A 24,479-nucleotide genomic window follows, 5' to 3' on the forward strand; every position below is an offset into this window, starting at 1 on the left:
AAATATTTTAGGTGATTTTCTATATATTAATAAATAAATTTATAAATTCTTATAAATATTTTAATATTAAATGATTATATAAATTATTTTTAAATCATGTATAAGTTTACAAAATATTTACTTCTATAGTTCATGTAAGTACATAATTTTTAAAAATAATTGATTTAAAAATATATGTTCCCTATAGTTTCTATAATTAATTACTATATATCGTTTTTGTTGGGTGTTTGGTATATTAGTTGGTTCTCTGATTACACTTTTTGACCAGAATAATATAAAGGAAAAAATTTTCATTTAATCAAATTAAGATAATTTTCTGAAATGTCACCCAAAACATAATTAAAAATTACTTAAACTTATTTTTAATGTCAATATTATGATTTCTGTACTGAACAAATTTAGGTGATATACTGTGTTATTTTTCTTCTTCTTTTTTGGTTCTAAATTATATCACTTTCTATTGTCTGGTTAAAACATGTATAGTGATATTTAATTTAGACACTGATTTAGTACATTTTATTTCATTTGTTTCTCAGTTGAAACTGGTTTTAGTTCTTCTTGTGTTAACATGCCGATACGAAATGATAAATTAGTTTCGGTTTCCAGATCTATTACTTTGGTTAGACATGGAAATTGGTTTTATACTTGATTAACCATGGCTAAATAACTTTGGGGTACAGTAAAGAGTTGTACATAAGTTACATAACCATTATCTGCCGTTATCAATGAAAACACACCCTCTGTAACAATGGCTTAAACTTTAATACAAACAGTTATTTCTGATACTTCAGTTTAGGATTTTGCGTCATTAGTTTCTGCGTTTTGGATTTTGTTTCGTTGTGAAAAGAAGAGATCTCTGCCTGCTAGAAGAAGTGAAGCTGATTTGCTTAATCTCTTCCTCCATCTACTCCCTTTTCGTCACTTCCACATTAAGATCTTTGAAAGCATTCTCTTTAATAGATGCAATCATTCTCAGCCTCTGAGTTCATTGAGAGACTGATACATTTAATGAATCTCTTTCTTAAGAACTGTACTTCCTTTTCCAGTCTCTCATGACTCTCTCTCGAAGCTTATAAAAGCTGTTTATCCATAGATATAAATAGATATTTAATATAAAAGCTGTTTGGCAATGCGTCATAATGGATACTACAAAATCAATAATGGATACCATGGTCTCTTCAGCAATTTGATAAGCAATTGTAACAGGACGTACACTGGAATTGAGTTCCAAAAGTGAGTAGTATGTGGCAACTGCAAACGCTATCTCCATTCCAGCAATCTGTGCTTGATGATTTCCCGAGCCAAGACAGACGCAGTGGTTGTCCCATCACCAGCAGAGTCATTAGTTTTACTTGCAACCTTTATCACACAACAACAACAAACGCATTCTCCACTAACCTCACGCATTCTCCACTAACAACAAATCAATCACTATTTTCAGAAATAACAATAAAGCTAAAGCTCTCACACTAACCTCACGGATAAGTGCTGCACCAGCATTCTCCATGGCGTCAGGTAACTCAATAGCCCTAGTAATGGTGACTCCATCATTCACAACCTTGGGATTTCCAAACTCATCCAACACAACATTCGTCCCTTGAAAAAACATCACATCACAGCAAGATAAGAAGATATAGTTTTGTGGTATAACAAACACATTGAACAGCCAGTAATAATACCTATAGGGCCAAGAGTGAGACCAACAGCATCAGCAAGCTTGTCGATACCAGCTTGAAGAGCAGCTCTGGAGCTCTGGTCGTAAGCAATCTCCTTTACATTAGCTCTAACACTGAAGCGTCTGCTTGTTTTCTTGTAGCTTACTCTTTGATCTTTCTGCAGACTTCCACCACTCAGCTTTCTCTGGACACCCACAAGATGTGGATATACCCGTTAAGCCCAGATTCAATCTCTAACAATCAAAGTAACCATTTTTCACCAACCCAAAAACCAATAAAGCATTTTAAGAAGATAAACTTAGAAAGTAACAAACTTTCACCAACCCAGAAACCAGTAAAGCGTACAGACATAATCCAATTGAAAACACTTCACCTGTCGTGGAGAGCAGAGGACAGAGGCGGAAGGGTTGTTATCTGAGAAGAGACTTGAAAGGTCGGAACTTTGGGCGGTTTCGTCCACGTCGCCGGAGAAGAGAGTGGTGAAGATCCCTGATTGAGACTGAAATTCTTCAGTCTTTGTATCATTCCCTGTCCTCGTTCGATTTCAGCCTTTGTCTCCTTAATTGTTTTCTTCACTACCCTCGTTCGATTTCAAAGCGAAAGAGGAAGAAAGAGAGGTAAATGAGGAGATTTGAGGAAACATAGAGCACGAAGAACCGATCTGACTTTTAATATTTCTGATTGCAGGGGTGATGATGATACAAACGAAATGAAGAAGAAAGGTAAAGCACAAGAGAAAAGTGACGTGGAGAAACAAAATATTTTCATTGGTTTTTCAACTTTTTTCATTTAATGACATGGCTGCTCCACATGATTCTAAAAATCCTATGTGGCAGAAGCTAGAGAAAGGCATTACTGTGTGGATTCTAAAGTGATAAAATAAAGGGAGACAATTCCATAAAAAAAACCCCAACTAAATTTTGTTAAGTTTTTTAATACCCAAACTTTTTTACTATCCAGTTTAATATCCCAACTAATTATTTTATTCATTTTAATATCCATAATTTTAAAAATATACCCAATTTAATACCCAAACTTTATTTATTTAATAAAAATACTAATAAGTTTCAAACAATAAAGATCTCTAAAATTTACAAAAGAACTCATAAAATTCTAATTTTTTGGTGTTTGAGAAATAAAACTAACTAAATAATGTAAAATATTAAATTTTGTAATAAAATTTCTAAGTTTTAAATACTGTATTTAGTTTGTTTTCTCAAATAAAAAACAGAATTTATTTTTATCATTAAAATTAACTTATTTTTTAAAAAATAATTTTTCCATGGTTTATCTACCTTCTTTACTAAATGTTAGAAAACAAATTAGAATTTTTAACATTTTTCCTTAGATTTTGGAGATCTTTTTAAGTTTTGTTTAAAACTTATTAGTATTTTCATTAAAATAAATAAAGTTTGCATATTAAAGTGGGTACAGTTTTAAAAGTTTGAGTATTAAAATGAGGAAAATAATTAGTTGGAGTATTAAACTGGGCAGTGAAAAAATTTAGATATTAAAAAGCTTAACAAAATTTAGTTGGGGATATTTTTATAGAGTTTTCCCTTATAAACCATACAACATTATTTTTTTTATAAACCTAGCCGCCAGTGAGGAGAAAGAAAAGGAGAGATCTTCTCTAATAGTCTTTTTATGGTTTTTTCTGGATATTTTTCTACAAGTTTATGAGGTATTTTGTTTTCCACTGGTTTTTGTAATCATCAGAGATACATTCATTTTGCCCTGTTTTTTGTTGTAATGATTTATTACAGATTGTATGACGATTTCTAAAATAAAATTTTCAAAAAAGTTTTTTTCCAGAACAATTTTAACCAACAAAAAAATCTATCTTTATTTAGAGAACTTTTATTGTGTAGATAATGCAAGTGACTGTAATTCTTGTGATGCTAAAAACATTTCGATTGTTAGAAATGTGAATCAAAATCATTTTGATATCAATGTATTGTGATCATCCAACCAAATTAGTTATGGATTTCATCATTGATTTCTCTTGTAATCATAATTGGTATACCATATTTTCAATTGGATTAGATTGTCTCTCAAGAACTTGTTATGGCTTTTCTGATGCGATGTATCATACTATCTATTACGTTATTGTCTAACAATATTGAATAAAAGTGTTTTACGACAAAAACATAAAAATCATACTTGGGGAATGGTAGACGCTCTGTCTTCTCTCTACTTCTTGAGAGAGAGAGAGTGAGTGTCGCGGTGGTTCCCCGGTTTGGTGAGCAGACACAGCCTCTGGTATACAGCGGTCTCCTTGACGCTGTGTAGCCGACTCTGACTTTGGTGGTTTTCACGCTCTTCTAGGTGATTACATCCGACTTGGTTTCTAGGCAACAGAGGTTCGGCGGCGTTGATGGTTCTCTCCCGAGTTTATCACGGGTTTCTGAGCTCCGCTGTCGATTGTTTATACCTCCATGACGGATAGTCGGTGAGCGCCTCTTGACTGATCGATATCGTTTGGAGGTGGTGGTTACGAAGGAAGATTATGGGTGGGATGAGATCTCGATTCATCTCGATTGAAGCTCTCCTAGACTCAGGGAGGAAGATGAAAATGCTGAATTTCCTATACGTCCAATACAGTTGTTGGAGGTGGTTTTTCGGTGGTCATGGTGGAAGTTTCTCGGTAGGAAACCGGTGGTCCAATGATCTGTTCCTTTCGATGGAGAATTGAAGCCGGAAAAGATGGCGGTGGTTTCGTGTGTCTGTTTCGTCTCCGGTGTGGTACGGTGGCGCTGTGAAACGCCGTTCTGTCTCCGGCGCTGTATTCTCGATGCGGTGGAGAAGTGGTGGCGGTTTGAGACACGTGGTGACTCGTTGTCTGAGTTTCACACACGTGGTCTTCTTCTGTTGTCTGCTTGACACGTGTTTAGGTGAATATCCGTGGTGGACTTTTGGTTTAGGGTTGGTCTTTTTCGGTTTGGACCTTATGTGTTCGTTATTATACTCTAGTTTGTTTAAAGTTTGTATGGGCTTTTTTCTTAGACTTTTGGCTTTTAATAAAATTTCAGATGGCAAAAAAAATATAAAAATCATACTTACAATATCATATTTTTTGGCGGCGCTATGATTTTGAATTGGACAATTCAATTATATGCGTAATGATTTTGGCAAAAATATACCAGAAAATGATTAGTCGGCGAGTTTTGAAACATTTATTTATTTTCCTTAATACTAATTAAAATACACCAACAAAAATCCAACATAGAAACGATAAGATCGCAAAAGAACGAGATAAGCACAAATGTCAGCGTCTAGTGTCCCAGCATAAAAGAAACTAATAATTTTATTAACACAATAATTAAACAATAATAATAACTAGAGGCTGATACTTATTATATTCTTACAACGTATTGTCGTAATATGCTGATATATACAAGTATACAACCCGTTGTTTTCGTTTTAAATATAAAACGTAGAAAACATAACAGTATGGATTATCTGCGAAGTATGATTCAAAATGGAAACTTGACCTTATACAATTTTTAAAGATGTGTTCTGTTAAAGTGATGATATTAGAACATATGGTCAGTTTTCATTTGGGTTTATGGTCTCATTTTCTTTTGAAGATTCGAAAATATTTTTTTTTTCTATCTATAATATTATTAAAGGTCAGGATCCAAACCGGATCCAGTCCAATCGAGGAAAAAACAAAGGACCAACTCGGCCCGATTACAACAAACCACAAGCCCAACATACAGGGCAACTTTAACAGGTCTAAAGCCCAAGACTGAAGCCTGATGCAGCCTCTTTCGCCACGCGTCCAAGTCCAACACCAAACCGATTACGCGTGTAGATCACCGCACCGAGCGGGACACGCGTCTTCTAACCACGCCATCAAGATCCAACGGCCGAGGCTTCTACCGGAGCAAACGAATCGACTGATAATTCGCCGGGACGCACCGGAGACCAGCCACCGCACCCAACCGCTTCGCCTAATCTTTTTCCACCGGAGAGCTTCACCGAGACTGTCTCGAGATCTCATCTGGTTAAATCATAGCACTTCTAGCGAAGTCATCATCTCCAAGACACCAAACACCAGGATCCCTAACGCGGACCCCTCTGAAAAGAACAAAACAAAGTCGGCAAGAGCGGTACTGAACAAGCCACCTCCCTTCCGGAGTCAGAGCCGGCGGAGCCGCTGCTGAAGAAGCCGCTACTCCACAGAGGCAAAGTCGGCATGTCTCCTACTACAGGAGTCGTCGCCGAAGTCTAATCCTAACGCCGATGGAAAATTGGGAGAAGCACAGGATACTCTCCCGAGAACATGCAAGCCGAAGAGTAAAGAAAAAAAGAGAAACCGGACCGGCAGTGGCTTTGTGAGCCCACTCCGCCGGCCGGCGGCGATTCTTCACGGTGGTGCGACTAGAGAGAGGTCAGAGATGATTTCCTATAGAGACAGAGTTATTGAAATTGATTGAAGATTCGAAAATATAAATTCAGGAACACCATTTACTAATTAATAAAATAGCAAATGTGCCAAAATAATTAAGAAGAATACTAAGATTGTTTTTTTGCACCAAATACAAGTGGAGCCCACAAGTTTAAAAGCAGCTGACCAGGCGACCTTTAATAAAGCAATAGCTTCATTTTCAATTTTAGTGTCACTAGGCCATGGCACAAATCAAATATCAGAGTATCTCTTATTTATTTCGTATTTTACGGATATCTGATTTTCTGATTTAATTTGCAAGAATACGGATATTCGGAATTTCTTTTTATATTTACGAATATTCATGGATATTTATGGATACTTTATCCACGTTGTTCAATACAAATAAATCTAAAAACTAACTTTTTATTTTAGAATATCTTTTAACATAATTAAAATATAAAATAAAAATTAATGAAACTATATGTTTTATAAAGAATTCAATTAATAATTTTTCTTATAAAACAAATGTTTTAGAGAAATCGTCGTTTTGTATAAATATTTTATATATGTTTAGTTTAATATTTTTATAAGTAACTTTTAAAATAAAAGTTAATAAAGTATATGTCAAATAATAATTATATAGTATTATACATTTAAAACTATATATTTAATCATAGATATACATCTGTTTGTATAAAAATCAGAGCGGATCGGATATCTGTCTCTAATTTTTTTTAGTATTTGTGATTTTTTTTTGTTTTTAACAGATATTGATTTTTGTATTTGCGTTGCTACGAAAACTTACGGATATCCATATTTTTTTATCAAATCGAAGTGAATAACGAATCAAATCAAATTTGACAGATAAAATTTCCAGCTCTAATTTTCAAATACACTTAAATATATATATATATATATATATTTATAAGTTACAAAAGGTTAAAAACTAATACTATAAGCGGTTGATTGGTAGTGGCTGTTGGTGCTTTGGACAACCATTTTTCTTTCTAAAGCAATTTTTCAAAGCAATCATGTTTTACATTTAAAAAATAAAGCTACAGCAAAAAGTTAGAAAAACAATATATAAGTTTTCAAAATCAATTTTTATACATCTTTTATTAAGTGATTTGAAAAAAATAGAGTATTTGTACTTCATACCTACACAATTTACCATATTTAATGATCTTTCCTAAATACATTTTTCCCCGTACAGTTTTGTTCACTCCATCATCACTTTTTCTCTCGAAGTTTTACTGTATTAGGCAAATCTATAATATCCAACTTCTTTTAATATTTTGAACAAATTCACTCAAAATAAATTTATAGCAAAAAAATAAAACAAAACAAAAAACTCACACCTTATTTTCTAAAACAAAAAATCTAAACTACAGCCCCTAAGTTACATGAGTTAATTATTGTATGTGGTTTCCTGATAAAGAGTCACAAGTCACGTTGCCATAATATATCAAATAACCTTGAAGAAACTTTATTGTTAGGTATTATAAGCTACATGGATTTTTTTAATCTTATTTGTTGACATCCACGTTTTGAGCCTAATAAATCAGATTATCATCACTTTTCTTTTGCTGGGTAATTGTTTAAACCTGTTGTTGAATTTAGTTGCTGCTAGTGAGATTGTAGAAACTTTTTTGTGTGTTTTTGGTTTATCGACCTAATTAATTAATATACTAGTTGCCAAAATGAAGCTCCACGGCCATTCGGCCAGAATGTATAGACAATTTCAAGGAGAGGGTGACATTTGATGCCATTTATTGTGATGGGTGTGTTTAGTTTGTTGCACAGCCAGCCAATCTTATATATGGTTTGACATCTTTAATCCAAATATATTAATGAAATTTTTAATAGAAAGGCAAGAAATGACCAGAAAAAGTTTTGATGAAATGAAAGCTAACCTAATGTATTACTCTACTTTAACGGCAACTAGATTTTGACCCGCACACCCGTGCGGATGTATATTTCAGAAATATATTACTATTTATTTTTCATGTCAATATCAAAGCTGGATAAAAAATTCAAATCTAAAGAATCGAACCGATCACGATCCAAAAAAGTAATACCAAACTCTAACCAAAATTGATTAAATATCTAAACTATCAAAATTTTAATATTTAGACAACCGAAACCATAACCAATACGAACCAAAGTATCTTGGATATTTGTTTTCTATCCGAAAAAAATTTATATACTTATATATATTAATTATTTTTAGTTTTAATGTATATAAAGAATATTCAGAATATATATGATAGTTTTAGGTTGGTTTAAATACTTGAAAATATATAAAAATAGTCAAATATAAATATCTAACATAGTGGAAGTACATTCAAAACAGCAAAAATATTTAAAATAATTTTTGATTTTTGATCCAAAATTTAAACTAAATCAATTTATATGTTAAGTTTAGGTATTCTGACATATGTTATTCAAATTTATATACAATATATTATTTTATTTATAGAATTTAAGAAATTCAAAATATATAGTGAATTTAAAAAAATAATTTAAATGGGTTATCTAAACCCGAACTGAATCCGCAAAGATCTGAATGTAATTCAAACTGAAATTTAAAAATATATGAATGGGACTGAAATTTTTGATCCGAGAAATCCAAAACCCAAACAGATCTGAAACGAACCCAAATGGATATCTGAACGCCCAGTCCTAGTGATAATTCGAACTGAAATTTAGAAATATATGAACGGGGTTGAAATCTTTGACCCCGGAAATCCGAAACTCAAACAGATTTGAAACGAACGGAATGGATACCTGAACGCCCAGCCCTAGTCACTATTATGTATCCTATATATGTCATCATATAATTAATTGTATTGGTCCATCATATAAATAATCATATAATTAATAGTATTTTATATGTATCATCTTATAAATAATCATATATATTATATTCTTCAAGTTTAATGTCAAATATAAAAACTATAATTTAAGTTAGTATATGAAATTAATCTTTTTGTTGTATTTTTCTTATATATATTGAAAACATTTTTTTAATAATGGTTATTGATTGTTTTGATTGTTTTTAATTTATAAAATCATTATAAATTTCTAAACCATTGGTAATTACTGTGTTTTATAAATGATTAAGTGGATCCTTATTGATGACAATTTTGAATCTATATATCAACCCAAATGTTAATCTATTTGTGCAAGTATTACATTGTATATATAAAATATTATGTAATGTAAATGCTATTATTAAAATTAAAAATACAAATGCGGTGACTCACTAACATTTGACAGGTATTTTTTTAATGTCATGTGTATAATATATAAGATATAAAACTACAATGTACAGGATATTAAATGTACATTTTAAGTTTTTGGTAAGTGATGTCAGAAAAAAAAAAGTTTGGTAAGTAAATCATCCAGATAAATCTGGCCAAATCATGTTAGATAATAATAGTAATTTAGATTAATTATTTGTTTTAAATGCAGTGGCAGTCTTTTGTAATATTTGAGCAACTTTAAGGGGACATAGTTAAGTGTACTTCAGCCTTAGTAGTTTAGATAGAGAGTTTTAAGATCACACACCACAATGATTCAAACGGTTGCAACTATTCTTATGCACACGACACATCAATCAGTCTTTCATTATGAACAGCCAAAATATATAACATTTTAACGTACGAATTAATAGTACCATCTTTTTTTTAAAGAAGAGAATTGTACCATCTAGGGATGGGCGTTCGGTACCTATTCAAATTTGGTTCGGATCTATTTGGGTTTTGGATTTTTGTGATCAAAATTTTTAGTTCTATTCATATATTTTTACTTTTGGTTTGGGTTCGGTTCAGATCTTTCCGGGTACAGATAACACATTTAAATTTATTTAAAAAATTAAAATTCATTATAAATTTTAAAATTTTTAAAAATCTATAAACAAAGTAATATATTACACATAAATTTGAATGATATATGTCAAAGTATCTAAACTTAACATATAAATTTGTTTGGTTTGATTATCTAAATAGATAATCAATAGATATTTTAAGTATTTTTGATGTCTTAAGCATATTTTTACTATTTTAGGTATTTATTTTTGACTATTTGTATATATTTTTAAGTATTTTGGACAACTTAAAAATATCTTATATATTTTAGATGTTTTTGATAAATATTAAATCTAAAAAAATTAATATATTCAGATATATTAATCTATTACGAATACATTTGAATACCTGATATACTTTGATTTAGATCGGATTCGATTTCGGTCCTGTAAATACCAAAATTTTAGCATATTTAATCAATTTCAGTTCAAATTTGATACTACTTTTTTAAATTTTCGGTTCTTCAAATCCAGGGTTTTTGCCCAGCCTCAATACCATCTATAATTTGTTATATCATGTTGGAAACTTAGCCAACCAATACACAACTAGCGAAACAATACATCAAACTCACGATTTTAAGTGGTATATTTTTTTAGGTTTCTTTCAGTATCTTGTTTGGTTCCAACATCTTCATCATCAATTTTATTATCCTCCAAACTTATTTCTTCAGCCATTATTTTAAGAAAAAGAGAAAGTTGAGGTTTGTGTTGACTTGTGTGATCTCATAGTTGACAAATTTTACGACCTTTCAGCGTGAACTCTAAATTTTGAAAGAATGATTCTTCCAGCTCTTACAGAACGCGTTTTGTTTTATTAACTTCTCATTTTTTATTGCATATGATTTGGACATCATGTTATGGAAGATACTTTAAACCCGTAAATCTGTCATTTGCATGACTAGTATACACTTTATGAATGATTTAAATTCGGCTTTGTTTCATGCAATATACTTGCGTACATGTTTTACTTACTGATACTAGTACCCATGTTTCAGCCGGTCCAATGAATCTAAAACTGTCATTGACCCTAAGCCAAAACAAAAATATGTAGGGAAAATAACAAAAGGAAGATATATGTGATGGAAATCTTTTTTTTGCACATATGTGTCCTAATCTCCCGCTTCTCTGGCTTATGCCACAGACCGGACATGTGTTTCACTATTAGTTTGTTAAGTTTAACAAATAACTTAAGACATAGTTTATGAACTACAGTATAATCTTTATAGATTAATATTCAATAAGTTGATAAAGTCTTAGCTTCTGGATTTAAAAATTTGAATTAATAAATTAATATATTTATAAAATAATAATATATCAAAATTCTTTTATTATTTGAGAACTATCATATATTATTATTTTATTATATTAATGCTTGATAAACTAGTAATTTTTACATTTTAGTTAAATATCTGATTTAATAAATTAATATATTTACAAAAATAAGAATATGATAATTTTATTATTTATAAACTAATCATTTTTATATTTTGATTAAATATTTGATTAAATAATTTATTTATAAGTTAATATAATTCCTTACTAATAAAATTTAATAATCATGATGTTATTAAACTATATAACTTTTACTGCAGATTATTTAATTAAATTTCCTGTGAAGTCCAATTAATCTGTGATTAAAACATATTAATTTATAATTCCTTATTTTTTCCAAGTACAGTATAATCTCTTTAAATTAATAACTTATAAATTAATATCTCTATAAATTAATATAATTTTGTAATTCCAAATTAAGTTTTTGGTTCAATTAGTATCTGGATAAATTAATAATCTATATAAATTAATAAAAAATATAGTTTTGGTGGATTTCAAGTGAAGCTTTTCATGATTTAATTGAGTTTTCAAAGACGACAAAAAATTTGAGTTTATTTAGCTGCCGAAAATGATTTCCGGTGGAATTTAAATAAAAGGTACACACGCGTAAGGGTAAAACAGGCAATTGACATGTATTATTTTGGCTTAAAAAGCTGTATAAAGTGCAGTCTCTCTGCCATAAAGCTAAACAGAGCAACGTCTTCATAAAAAAAAACAGAGCAACGTCTTCATTTCCAAAAAAGAAATTTCAAAAAAAAACAGAGAAGGATCCAGAGAGAGAGAGAGAGAGAGAGAGAGAGATGGGAGAAGTGGTTATAAACATTGATGAGACGAAGAGTTCGAAACAGAGAATATCGCGTTGCAGAATCTGCCATGAAGAAGAAGCAGAAAGTTTCTTCGAAGTTCCTTGTGCTTGCTCTGGAACCGTTAAGTTCGCACACAGAGATTGCATACAACGTTGGTGTAATGAAAAGGGAAACACCACTTGTGAAATCTGTCTCCAGGTTCTTCTTTCTTTTCTTTTTACTTCTCTCGAATTATCCAATCTCTTACTTCTTTTTATGAAAAAAGTTTGATTTTTTCGGTGAGGATATGTTTTTAGTTTTGTGAAGTGCGCTTCGCTGTTTTGCCTCCAAATATTCTTTATTTTCCTGAATTGTTTATTGCGTCTCTGTTTCTTCCGTGTTTGTTTTTGGTCGTCAGATAGTTACATAACCATACTAATCAATAATCTTGCAAAAAGAATAAATAATTTGGTTGTATTTCTGTATAAATTTTAAAAATAAAGTGGAAACCAAAATTGATTACTGGGTTCAATTGTTTTCTATGGGACCTAATTTTTTTGGGACCTAAATTATGAAGACGATTGCGAAAGTTTTTTGTTTTCTTTTAAAATTGAGTTACAATGACATAAATACTCACTTGGTGAAAAGCTTATGAACATAAAAATCATGCAGGTGTACAGACATGGGTATACAGCAATTCCAAAACCATCCAAGATGATCGAAGAAGAAGAAGTCATGATCAGGTATTATATTCTTTTTATATAAACTGAAAATTGGGATAGCAATTGACTCATTGACGTGGTTCCCTGATTCTTTCCTTGTTTACGCGTATAGAAGATAGCTTGCGAATAGTTTATTACTCATATTCTACAAATAATGAAAATAATAATAAAATTGCTAATTTTTGTTTGTTTTGTGTAATGAAACAGAGAAGGTGGAGGAAGGAGAAGAAGAAGAAGATTAGTGTCTATAACTGAATCAGACTTTACTCAATGTAACTCTGTTGCTACTTTCTTCAGATCATTAACTCTCACTGTAAGTTACCTCTCTTTTTTTCTCTAAATTATTTGTTAGTGTTTTGATTTTAGTTATTTACCAGAAGTTTGGGCAGAGAGAAAGTATAATAACAGAGATAATTCTTTTCAAAAAAAAAGAAAAATAACAGAGATAATCCATATTAGTAAGTTAATTAGTTAAATCAAATGATGATAAGGGAAAAGGTCTTTAATAGTTTAGGGAGCTCTCGAGTTAGATATGGCAACCACTACTTACTATATTCATAGCTTTTTGGCCAAATCTATTTCGTAGCTATGTGGCAAAGCCTATAAATGTGGTTCTTTATTTTCACAAATTTTACCGAATGAAATGATTTCTTCTATTTATTTAAAGTTAGAAGTGAAATGTTACCGTTATAAAATTTGTCCCCATTCATCTAACGTATTATGATATCCCTCCCATGAATAAAATGATTTTCACAATGTTTATTTTACCACCATGAATAAAATGATTTCTTTTATTTATTTAAAGTTAAAAGTGAAATGTTACCGTTATAAAATTTGTCCCTGTTCATCTAACGTATTATGATATTATATGAAAAAAAAAGTTTGGTCAAAGGGCTTTTTGAAGTTTGTTGCAGAACTGGGTTAGAAAAAATATATTTAAGGGTATTGGTAGAAAAGCACGTACAATGTTGGGTAAGTTTGGTGGTTGGCCAAGAACTCTGGGTTTTTGGACTCAACAATATATAACCATTGTCTCACCTAATAGACCACAACTCCAACCCAAATATTTTTCTAAGCTTTGTTACCAAATTTTGATTGTTTTATTTTGTCCTGAGTCAGTTAAAATATTTTGGGGGTATATATTTTTTCGTATGAACTTCAACAAAACTTGTTAAACATAATTTGGGGACATATAGCTTTTATATATTGATTCTTTAAAATTTAGAACCAGTGCTTCATTATGATATGTCGACCATGTTTGTATGTTACAGTGTTCTTTTTCTTTTCTAGTTTGGTTGTAAGTAGAACATTGTTTCCTTTTTTACCTGTTGTTGAAGCCAAATGTTATGATTTCGGACCCATTTAGTTAAAATTAAACCAATGTTAGTTTAAGTTAGTGTATTCGAAAAGATTATTTTTTAAGAAGTATATGAAAATATTATGTTAAAACTAACGTATACACATTATTATTGCAGCTAGCAGTGTTGTTGTTGATGAAACATACATTCGATGTAATTTATGGAACGGAAGAGTATCCATTCACTGTATTCACGGTAAAAACAATGCTCTTTTTATTGTCGACACCATATCATTTACTAATATTATATCATAAATAAGACTTAGAGATGGATATATAAATGCAGGTACTAACATTAAAAGCCATTGGAATTCTCTTGCCAATGTTCACTATCATTCAAACAATCTCAGCTATTCAGAAAACTATCCGTCGTCGTCAGCAATATCACGTACGTTCCTCAATTTACATTTAATCTATCAGTTTCCGAAAGCATCTTTATGGTGTATTATAATAAAAATGCATATGCATGTATGTCTGACCATACATATTTCGAAATAATTTGCATGTGAGATGTGAACATTATTAGTATTTACGCATGCTAGTACGGATTAATTATCGTTTGTATAGGGTAACCACGTTTTGAAAAAGATTTGTGATCATGGGAATTTTTTTTTTCCTAAAAAAAAGAAATTTGACTTTGAATATTCGTTCATTCATTCATCATTTAATGCCAAGTGTGAAGTTTCAACTTTACTCTCTGAATATGCTGACTTTTTGGGTGATGTTTGACTATTGAATATTAGGATTCTGAGGAAGATACGTTGAGCTCATCCGACGACGAAGATGAGTTGGAAGATGATGAAGAGCAACAACAACATTTGGCATAAACACGCATATTAGGGAGATTAACTATTCTTTTTTATTTTGTTCTAATTCATTTTCTTTCTTTCTTAACGAAAAGCATCTGTTCGATGCTCATTGTACAATCAGTTGCAAATTAAAAATAAAAAGAGACAGTAAATTTACATATAAGAAAATCATCTTTTTATGAGAAAAAAGCTCATTGATCAGAGCTTTGGTTTAAGTAGCGGTTTAAAAATAAATCAGTTGATTAACCGGAGAAATGTGTATGTGGTTCAGACAAGGAGTCCTTTGAAGTTGAGTAATCTGATGCAACGCTACTAGTGGATCTGCTATATCATTTCTACCATTTTACGCTCTGGTTTTCTATGACTTTTACCATATAAACCTTCAAATTATGAGTTATAAAAAAAATCAGTTACCTTCATGTACCGCAAACCAAACTATTACTGAAGACAAATTAAACTTTAAGAACATCTAGATAACTCTAGGCACATATTCTAGATTCTATGGTGGAACAAAATTATCAAAGACTTATTACTCCCAGGAAGCGTAATAATCTCGGATAGTCAGATTCACGTCCACCAAATGTAGCTAGAGCATCCACAACATACAAAGTTCACTATAACATATAAAAACCATTTTCAACAATGTTTTCATATGATGCCCGGACCGATCTTTAGCTAGATTCAACTTGATAAACATTTCCAGAAGTTACACAAAAGCAACATTTTTAGGCAGTCCTTCAAAAGGTAAAAAGAAAGAGAGCAATTCTACTACAAAATCCACTTCTACAACGCACATAACAAAAGAGAAGGCATACTTGGTTTGTGTGACTGAATTTATTAAAACAAGAAAAAAGGGATTTTAGATAAAACGGATGTCAAAGGTGTTGGGATCAATCTGCCAAACGTTCAAAGCTGCATACTCCTCCAAACACTCCTTTAGCTGAGCCTCACTGTATCCCTGTTTTACATTCAAAATCACCACTCAGTCTCAGGAGATCCGTCATCCAATTAGATGAAATAAGAAGAAGACGAAGAAGTAACAAACCTTTCTAGAGATCCAGTTAAGCGCATTTGCGTAGCTCACATGAGTCTTGTTCGACCTCGCAGCTTCGTCTCTTATGATGGAGTACGTATCTGATATTGCATCCAGTCCTGCTTTCTGTCTATCATCCGCATACAAAGATATCTTCGACATTTGCATTAGTCTAAGCGCCTCATCCACATCACTTTGTGCCACTGATTCTGAGAATCTCAACCTTGCTAGTGCCTATTCAAACAAAAACCAATCATTAACTCATGATTGTCACACAACTCAAGTTTCCTACTTACAAGTCTTTACTTCTACTTACAGCGGATATGCGCAGGATGCTGAGAAGAGTTCTCACTGTTGTGTAAGAATGAGGAGTGTTTGATTTCGCTTCTTCTTGCCTGATGCTGGAATAAGCTGTTGCTATGTACTCCTCTAACTCCGCTGGAACGTGTGGGGATAATCTCCTCGCTGCTGAAATGTATGCACTAGAGAAAACACAGAGATGCTGTTCATGTTAAGAGAGTCTGTGACTCTGCCAAAAACAAGAAGAAGAGTCTTCATATAACCTACCGGAGGATATTAGGCTCCAGCGGCTCAAAGCCAAGAGCAGGAGACTCATGTGTCTGGTGCACATGAAGCACGTGCTTAGCCAGTTCGAGGTCGCTGTCCATATCAGCTCGATCTAAGATCAACCAGAGAAGATCGAATCTCGAAAGAAGAGCTGGTGGAAGATTTATGTTTTCAGCTGGTGTTCTTCGCAGATCATATCTTCCCCTTCATAAACACACAAATATACATATATACTCAGTAAGTGATATTTTTATTTTTATTATTAATATTATAAAGGGTCAGTTACCAGGCTGGATTGGCAGCAGCAAGAACAGCTGTTCTAGCGTTCAGTGACGTGGTGATCCCAGCTTTCGCAATGCTTACAGTTTGCTGCTCCATGACCTCATGAATTGCAGTACGATCCGATTCATCCATCTTATCAAACTCATCGATTGCACAGATTCCCATGTCAGCCAGGACCTGAAACAAGAAAATGTATAACACGTCCTTAGCGAGACATCATAAATTCCAAAAAACATCAAAAGCAAAGAATCAGTGTATCTCTCACCAGTGCACCTCCTTCTAGGACCATCTCATTTGTGACTTGATCTCTCATAACAGCGGCGGTTAGACCAACTCCACTGCTACCTTTTCCGGTTGTGTAGACTCCCCTTGGCGCAACATTTATAATGTGCTTGAGAAGCTGACTTTTGGCAACTCCAGGATCACCCATCAGACATATATGCACATCTCCTCTGATCTGTATTCATGCATGGCTCATTTTAGTTGTACGTAATATAGTTGGAGATGAAGGAAACAAAGATCCTGCTTTTTAACATGTGTATAGTTTTCAACGAATAAAGGAAACATTGTAGAGGAAAGGAGACTGCACCTTCATCCCATCCTTTAACTGCCTGTGAGGAGCACCCACAAGGAGGAGAAGCAAAGCTTTTTTGATATCTTCATGTCCATAAATCTCAGGGGCCAGAGATCTCGATAGCTTATTGTAAATGTCACCATCCTCAGCCAACCGTGCAATCTGTTCTTCCTCATCTTTCTGGAACTCATATCTGTAGATTATAATAGAAAAGGTCAAAGATGCCTTCTAACTGAAGTAAATGCCAAAAAATGGAATAAGTTTACTAAATAAGATATTTCTTCAGAGTTAAAAAAAGGCTTACTCCTCGTATTTCTTCTTGAAATGAGTGACAGCTGTTGCTTCCAGATATGTGTCTGCTACGAGACCAGCTCGAAGTGCCTTAAACCCAGTGTAAGGAATGGGAAGAAAAATCCCTGAGAATTCAACAACGTCACCTGGTGCTACCTACAAGGGTTTACATTGATCTAGTAAGAAATTAACAAAAAAATTCTACCCATAAAATAATACGGCAGTGTTCACTGTTCTGTTAGGAGCTTTCTCAAATCTCTAAGCTTAAGTATTCGCTTTGTTAAATAAATGCTGAACTTTATCTTGAACTATTCCGAAGCAACTAGACTCCAAATAATAGGGCATGAAAGTAAGGTCAGGAAAAGCAACCTTTCTTGTCAACTCTCCTCTTAGATGAACAGTCATTGAGCGAGGGATATGCCCTTTAGGTACGTGCTCAGCTAACTCTTGCATCTTAGCCTGCAACACAATGTGTTATCATACTCATCAGTTTTAATACTAGACATAAAAATGAAACACCAATGGACCAGAAGAGAACCTCCTGAAACTTAAGAAACTTGGAGGCCCTGAGCTGAAGAATAGGATTTCCAGATTTGCTGTTAACTCGACAGCGGCTGGAGGGGCACTTAAACAAAGGCATGAAAACTCTTGATGTAACTTCCTGATTTAGCATTTAAGACAATCAGAATTAGTAGTCATTAGAATGAAAAAAAAAAAGAAAAAAAGAAACTCAGGTACCTGGTAGATTTCATGACCACAATCTTCACATGTGTAGACAGCAACTGCCATCAGTGGCTTGACATCAGAACAACGGGTAACAATGCCAGCAATCCTGACAAGTTGCCCAATGTGTGAAGCCTTAACCTCCCTGATGGTAGATGGCCGTCCCTTTGAAGGAGCCTTAAAATAAACCTCACTGAGTAACATACAAAAAGTTAATTTAGCAAACAAACTGTTAAAACAAAAAATGCAACTTAAACTGATCCAAACAAAGCGATTCACTCAAGAAAGGTCTATATCAGTAGCAACATCTAATATTAGCCTCACACTCTAATTCAGTGTTCTCTAAGCTTTGCTTATTTTCTTTTCAGATGAACTAACGATACTACTTGGTGATAATGTGGTGGGGTATAAAACTTACTAAAATCTTTTAATCTCAGAAGGGATTTGCTGACGCTGATCAGAAACATCAGCATTATCAGCCCCTTCATCGGCTCTCTGTGTCATGAGAATGTCATGATCATCATCCGGAAACGCCTCTGTGGGTTCAGGTAGAAGCTCGTCAATAGCAGAGGAGAAAATGGAAACATATCTGCGGGTGTTCTCAGTCAACCGTCCGATAAACTCATGAAAATCATCAAACCCCTTGTCCTGCAATAACAACAACAACAACGAAGAGACAGGTAAGCTCACTTGAATATTCCGACAATCTAAAGAAAAAAGACGAAACAGAGAACAACTCACATTGATTAGGTCCTGGAGATCGATCTGAATAGCCCGAACCTTGCGATTCGCAACTTCTTGCTACAAAACAACGAAAGATTGTCACTTTATCTAATAAACCCTAAATTAACAATGGATAGCCCTAATCTTACGCATCGCAACAAAAGGGGGGGGGGGGGAAATCGCAAGGAGCCCAAAAATAAAACCTAAAATTACGAGGTTCGATAAAACCCTAGATGAGAAACCCTAATTGGATCTACCAATTTTTCAATTAGATTGGAAATTTATCGAGTAAACCCTAAAATTAGGGGGATTGGGTAAAACCCTAAATGAGAAACTCACGAGGATCTCCAAGTACTTAGATATGCCATTCGCGTCGGTGAAGTTCGCGAGAAACTCCTTCGCGAGCGCTGCAAACAATAAGGGTTAAAGATCACAACCACATAAGAACAAAAGAAGAGGAAGATTTTTTATCGAGAATCAAAGAAGGAAGAGATGTTACCTTTATCAGATTCGAAATCATGCTCTTTCATGGCTGAGAGACTGTTTTGCTAGAGAGAGAAGGAGAGTGAGCAATGAGGAGTGACTGCAAATTAGGCGGCAAAGCTATGTAAATGGAGATGAGATTTAGGCGGGAAGATTATACGAGAGACGCGGGGGTTAAATGGACGGCTCAGATCTTAAGGCATGGTTAGCGAAATGTCAAAACTACCCCTACCCGAAAAGGTGTTAAAAGGAAAGTTATTTACACAATATATATTATTATCCCATACGTGTTCAGCTTTCATGCACGGCCCATATTTTTTTTTTTCGCAGATGACGAAAATATCCCTACCAGAGCTGGGAATTTTAATCAAAGCCCGCGGATCCCGTCCTGTTTGATCGATCCGCCGCGGAGCGGGTACGGATCGATCAATTTAATTTTTTTTTATTTGCGGGTGCGGGTGCGGATTTAGATTAATTTAAGCGGAGCGGATGCGGGTCAGCCGAATATGAGTCGCGGGTATCCGCCAACCCGCAAATTTAAAAAAAAAAATTTTTTGAAAAACTATTTTTTTCGTCAAAAAAATAAAAAATATTTATATAATTTTGATTATAAATGTATTATTTTAATATTACTTTTTAAAAAATAATAAATATATAATTAAAATAGTTATTTTTAATAGAATTATTATTATCCGCGGATCAAACGGTTTACCCGCGGGTTTTGGCGGGGCGGGTGCGGATATAAGTTTTTTAGTTTGCGGGTTATGCGGGTCAAATTTTTGAATCAAAAAAATGATTCGCCCGCGGGTCGGCGGGGCGGGTTGACCCGTGAACCCAGCACTACTACCAGTAAAAAAAGAAAAAAGAAAATGTGGCTGCCGGGAATCAAGCCCAGGTCTCCACGGCCACAACGTGGGCTACTAACCACTATACTACAGCCACTCTTTTGTTAATCTTTACATGACATTAGTATTATTACCATATGTCTTTGGTTTCCAGTCCGATTCTTCGACATTTATGTGCAGTCAAATGTGTTGAACAAAAAAAAAGAAAAATGTGCAGTCAAAAATGTGTTGGGAAGCTGCCACCTTTCATCTTCCGTCTTTATTACGAAAACTACGGTATTGTTCCTACAGACACGTCCATCGCCTACGTTTCATTATCCCATAAAACATTTGTGTATAAAGCTATGATCTTTATGTTGACATAACGTGTGCACTCCTTCGATTCGACTGTTTTCGTTTTCTTGCTTTCATCAAATTTTTTATGTATTTAAAAGCTATAATTTTTTATATTTACATGACTTGTGTGATTCTCCTTATATTCGACTCTAGGCTTCTGCTTTCATCAGACTTGGTCAACAACACCACCTTCATCTTAGGCCATTAAGATCTTCATGAAACAGATAGCAAAACACACAGACGAGTCTTGAATTCATTTGAGTCTACAAAAATTCGTCACATCTTCCTTGTAAGTCACCTCAATGATCTCTTACGAGTTTCTTGATTATGTTCTTTCTTCAACCTAGGACGACCACGACCAATCTCAAATTCTCAATCACACATGTCTTGATCCTTTTTACTTTCTGTCGGAAAAACAATCTTGTCCATGTTTCTTCTCTTACTTTCAGATCGGAATAAAAGAAAACACATTCTCAAGATGACATTTGCCAAAAAGGTTATTAAAAGTTCTCTGTTTTAAATATATAAAATAGGAAAAAAATATAACAGGATATACTGATGAAAATTCCCAGGAGAAGATATTGTGTGTTTTGTTAAAAAAATAAAAAGAATTGTAAAAATAAAGATCAGATAAAGACATGCAAAATCAGTATAAAATATTAAATTGTGTGGAGACACCTCTTTGTAGATTTTTCCTTGTTAACGTCATCTCTTTCCCAACAATGATCTACCAAACAGGAATCTACACACAATTGAATCTGAGCCACGTGAAAAGATATGTAAACGTAATATACACCTTTCATGTCTTTTTTTTATTTTTGTTTCGTTTTGTCTCAGATTGTTGTAAACTCGTAAGAAGCAGATCAGACCAAAGAGAAGAAAAATGGCAGGAGGGTCGTTTGGTCCAACCGGTGTGGCTAAGGAAAGAGCAGAACAATACCAAGGGAAGGTCACTAGCTATGTCATCATCGCTTGCCTTGTTGCAGCCATTGGTGGAGCCATCTTTGGTTATGACATTGGAGTCTCAGGTTAGGAATCCATATAAGAATCTGAAACATTTATTGTGTGAAAATGGATTTAAGAGATTTTGAGTTTTGTTTTATACAGGTGGAGTCACATCAATGGATGAGTTCCTTGAGGAATTTTTCAAAACGGTTTATGATAAGAAGAAGCAGGCTCATGAGAGTAATTACTGTAAATACGATGATCAAGGATTAGCTGCTTTCACTTCTTCTCTCTACTTAGCTGGTCTTGTTGCTACTCTGGCCGCTTCACCGATTACAAGAAACTATGGGAGGCGTGCGAGTATTGTCTGTGGTGGGATTAGCTTTCTTGTAGGAGCTGCTTTGAATGCTGGTGCTGTCAACTTACCAATGCTTCTTGCTGGACGAATCTTGCTCGGTGTTGGCATTGGGTTTGGAAATCAGGTTAGACAGACATAACTGTTTTGGTTGGGGATTTATATTTGTAGGCCATAAACATTTTTAAAGAATTTTTATAACTTTTTTCATAATTAGGGATTTATATTTGTATAAAAAAGCTACAAAAATTTTGGAAACCAAGAAAATGTTTCATTAGGCTTGGTCTAAATCCTACCTCGACTTAACATTGGTTCTGTCTTGTTTCAGGCGGTTCCTTTGTATTTATCAGAAGTGGCGCCAACACATCTCCGAGGTGGTTTGAACATGATGTTCCAATTAGCTACAACACTCGGGATCTTCACGGCCAACATGGTCAACTACGGTACTCAAAAGCTCAAGCCTTGGGGGTGGAGACTGTCTCTAGGCTTAGCTGCCTTTCCAGCTCTGCTCATGGCGCTAGGAGGGTATCTCCTACCCGAGACACCAAACAGTTTGGTCGAGAGAGGGTTGACGGAGAGAGGAAGACGAGTTCTGGAGAAGCTGAGAGGAACCCAAAACGTAGACGCCGAGCTACAAGACATGGTGGATGCAAGCGAGCTAGCCAACTCCATCAAACACCCGTTCAGAAACATTCTTCAGAAACAGCATAGGCCTCAGCTAGTTATGGCGATATGCATGCCAATGTTCCAGATCCTCACGGGGATAAACTCGATCCTCTTCTACGCGCCTGTCCTGTTTCAGACAATGGGGTTTGGAGGAAACGCTTCTCTCTACTCATCGGCGTTAACAGGAGCTGTGCTCGTCCTCTCAACGTTGATCTCCATAGCGTTAGTGGATAAGCTAGGACGACGAGCTCTTCTCATCAGCGGAGGGATACAGATGATAATCTGCCAAGCTATAGTCTCGGTGATCTTAGGAGTTAAATTTGGAGATAACCAAGAGCTGTCGAAAGGCTACTCTGTTGTAGTAGTCATCTTCATTTGCCTCTTTGTTGTGGCGTTTGGATGGTCGTGGGGACCTCTCGGATGGACCATACCGAGCGAGATTTTCCCGTTGGAGATACGTTCAGCTGGTCAGAGTATTACTGTTGCTGTGAATCTTCTCTTCACTTTCATCATAGCTCAAGCTTTCTTGTCTATGCTGTGTGCGTTTAAATTTGGAATATTTCTATTCTTTGCTGGATGGGTGTTAGTGATGACAGTCTTTGTGTACTTTCTGTTGCCTGAAACCAAAGGAGTGCCTATTGAAGAGATGACGCTCTTGTGGAAGAAACATTGGTTCTGGAAAAAAGTGTTGCCTGCAGTAAATCTTGTTGAAGCTGAGGGTAACAACATATGAGAAGAGGAGTAGCTCTGTATGAAAGATAGATAAAAGCTATAGCAGTTTTTTTTATTATTAAATTTTGTCAAAGAACAATCAATCAAGAAAGTATTATGTTCCTACTAAGATTTTATTGCATATGTAAAGAAAGTAGTGATGATCATCATATCACCAAGAAGGATTCAAAAACATACAAGGAAGACATTCTTCATCTTTGCTTCTTCTTGATGGTGAATTTGAAACAAACTATTGTTTCCTCTCTCTCTCTCTCTCTTGTCATGATTCTTCGACAGCTGCTTAAACAGATACTGACTGCTGCAAAGCACTGTTTCTAGGGTTTCCTGAATCTTCTTCCAAAAAAGGAAGTTAGTTCTTCTTCTTTTTCTACAAGAAAGATGGAATAGGAAGAGAGGTGGGAGGCGGAGAAATCGAGTTACAAGAGCCGGCGTAATCTACGGAGACGATCTCCACTCCTTTAAAACCTCCGATCTGCTTCTGCACAGTCTCTCGTTCAGGTCCGATTCTCTTAGTCGTCGCTACGATCAGATCGATCATCCTCAAACGATGTCGTTTCTTATCGTCTTCATCGGCGCTGCAGCTATTACGAAACGCGCTAAGTGACTCGCCGCGTTTGAGGATCTTGACTTGTCCCATGACAAGATTGGTGTTCGCCGCCGGGGATGCAACCAGCGTCTTAGACTTAGACGCCGTGGAGGAATGCTTGAGTCGGTGAGGAGCTGAAGAGTCACGGCGAAGGCGAGGATTAGGGTTACGGTGAATTTGGGATTCGTGATCGAATCGTTGGTTTAAAGAGTTGCGAGAAGAGAGAATCGCAGTGGCCATTGCTTTAGCTACGTTTTGATTTGATTTGAAACTATTCTTTCAAAGTTTAAGGAACCTCCTTATATATAGAGAGATCCGTGACTCGACCGACCTACTAAGAATATTCAATTAACTTTTTTTTGTCAACATATTCTATTAACTTTAATTTGCTTC

At 34.3% G+C, this 24,479-nt stretch overlaps 4 protein-coding genes and 1 long non-coding RNA gene across 12 annotated transcripts; 2 read left to right on the forward strand and 3 right to left on the reverse strand.

The window, feature by feature from the left end:
* Positions 1-645: 645 nt before the first annotated feature.
* LOC130499585 (uncharacterized) lies at positions 646-2,347 on the reverse strand. Of its 4 annotated transcripts, none has more exons than XR_008938462.1 (4): positions 1,680-2,043; positions 1,475-1,596; positions 1,169-1,359; positions 646-1,079 (listed from the first exon to the last, which is right to left on the reverse strand). It is a non-coding gene; the product is annotated as an uncharacterized LOC130499585 (long non-coding RNA). The 4 variants fall into 4 exon arrangements; XR_008938463.1 differs by lacking the exon at positions 646-1,079 and adding an exon at positions 2,050-2,347 and having other exon boundaries at positions 1,093-1,359; positions 1,680-1,860; XR_008938461.1 differs by lacking the exon at positions 646-1,079 and adding an exon at positions 2,050-2,347 and having other exon boundaries at positions 1,093-1,359; positions 1,680-1,909.
* Positions 2,348-11,967: 9,620 nt separating this feature from the next.
* Positions 11,968-15,113, forward strand: LOC108825673 (uncharacterized). Its single transcript, XM_018599004.2, has 6 exons — positions 11,968-12,276; positions 12,730-12,800; positions 12,987-13,092; positions 14,255-14,332; positions 14,423-14,524; positions 14,880-15,113. Exons 1-6 carry the CDS (start codon positions 12,073-12,075, stop codon positions 14,961-14,963), a joined length of 645 nt encoding a protein of 214 aa, XP_018454506.1. The 5' UTR covers positions 11,968-12,072; the 3' UTR covers positions 14,964-15,113.
* A 435-nt stretch (positions 15,114-15,548) lies between these two features.
* On the reverse strand, positions 15,549-19,765 carry LOC108837502 (DNA replication licensing factor MCM7). Its single transcript, XM_056994615.1, has 15 exons — positions 19,638-19,765; positions 19,478-19,545; positions 19,157-19,216; positions 18,834-19,063; positions 18,431-18,608; positions 18,231-18,353; positions 18,062-18,151; positions 17,706-17,848; positions 17,417-17,594; positions 17,093-17,284; positions 16,832-17,004; positions 16,546-16,749; positions 16,295-16,460; positions 15,991-16,212; positions 15,549-15,903 (listed from the first exon to the last, which is right to left on the reverse strand). The coding sequence occupies exons 1-15, from the start codon at positions 19,666-19,668 to the stop codon at positions 15,805-15,807; spliced, it is 2,157 nt and encodes a 718-aa protein (XP_056850595.1). The 5' UTR covers positions 19,669-19,765; the 3' UTR covers positions 15,549-15,804.
* A 1,086-nt stretch (positions 19,766-20,851) lies between these two features.
* On the forward strand, positions 20,852-23,653 carry LOC108825684 (sugar transport protein 7). Of its 5 annotated transcripts, XM_018599017.2 has the most exons (5): positions 20,852-21,091; positions 21,252-21,298; positions 21,640-21,830; positions 21,910-22,229; positions 22,431-23,653. In XM_018599017.2, exons 3-5 carry the CDS (start codon positions 21,686-21,688, stop codon positions 23,499-23,501), a joined length of 1,536 nt encoding a protein of 511 aa, XP_018454519.2. In that variant the 5' UTR covers positions 20,852-21,091; positions 21,252-21,298; positions 21,640-21,685; the 3' UTR covers positions 23,502-23,653. The 5 variants fall into 5 exon arrangements, with proteins under 5 accessions (XP_018454519.2, XP_056850009.1, XP_056850008.1 ...); XM_056994029.1 differs by lacking the exon at positions 21,252-21,298; XM_056994028.1 differs by lacking the exon at positions 20,852-21,091 and having other exon boundaries at positions 21,142-21,298.
* LOC108825685 (uncharacterized) lies at positions 23,537-24,377 on the reverse strand. Its single transcript, XM_018599018.2, has one exon. The coding sequence runs from the start codon at positions 24,324-24,326 to the stop codon at positions 23,868-23,870; it is 459 nt and encodes a 152-aa protein (XP_018454520.2). The 5' UTR covers positions 24,327-24,377; the 3' UTR covers positions 23,537-23,867.
* Between the last annotated feature and the right edge of the window lie 102 nt (positions 24,378-24,479).

The sequence above is a fragment of the Raphanus sativus genome, chromosome 9 (assembly GCF_000801105.2).
Source record: "Raphanus sativus cultivar WK10039 chromosome 9, ASM80110v3, whole genome shotgun sequence".
Lineage (NCBI taxonomy): Eukaryota > Viridiplantae > Streptophyta > Magnoliopsida > Brassicales > Brassicaceae > Raphanus > Raphanus sativus.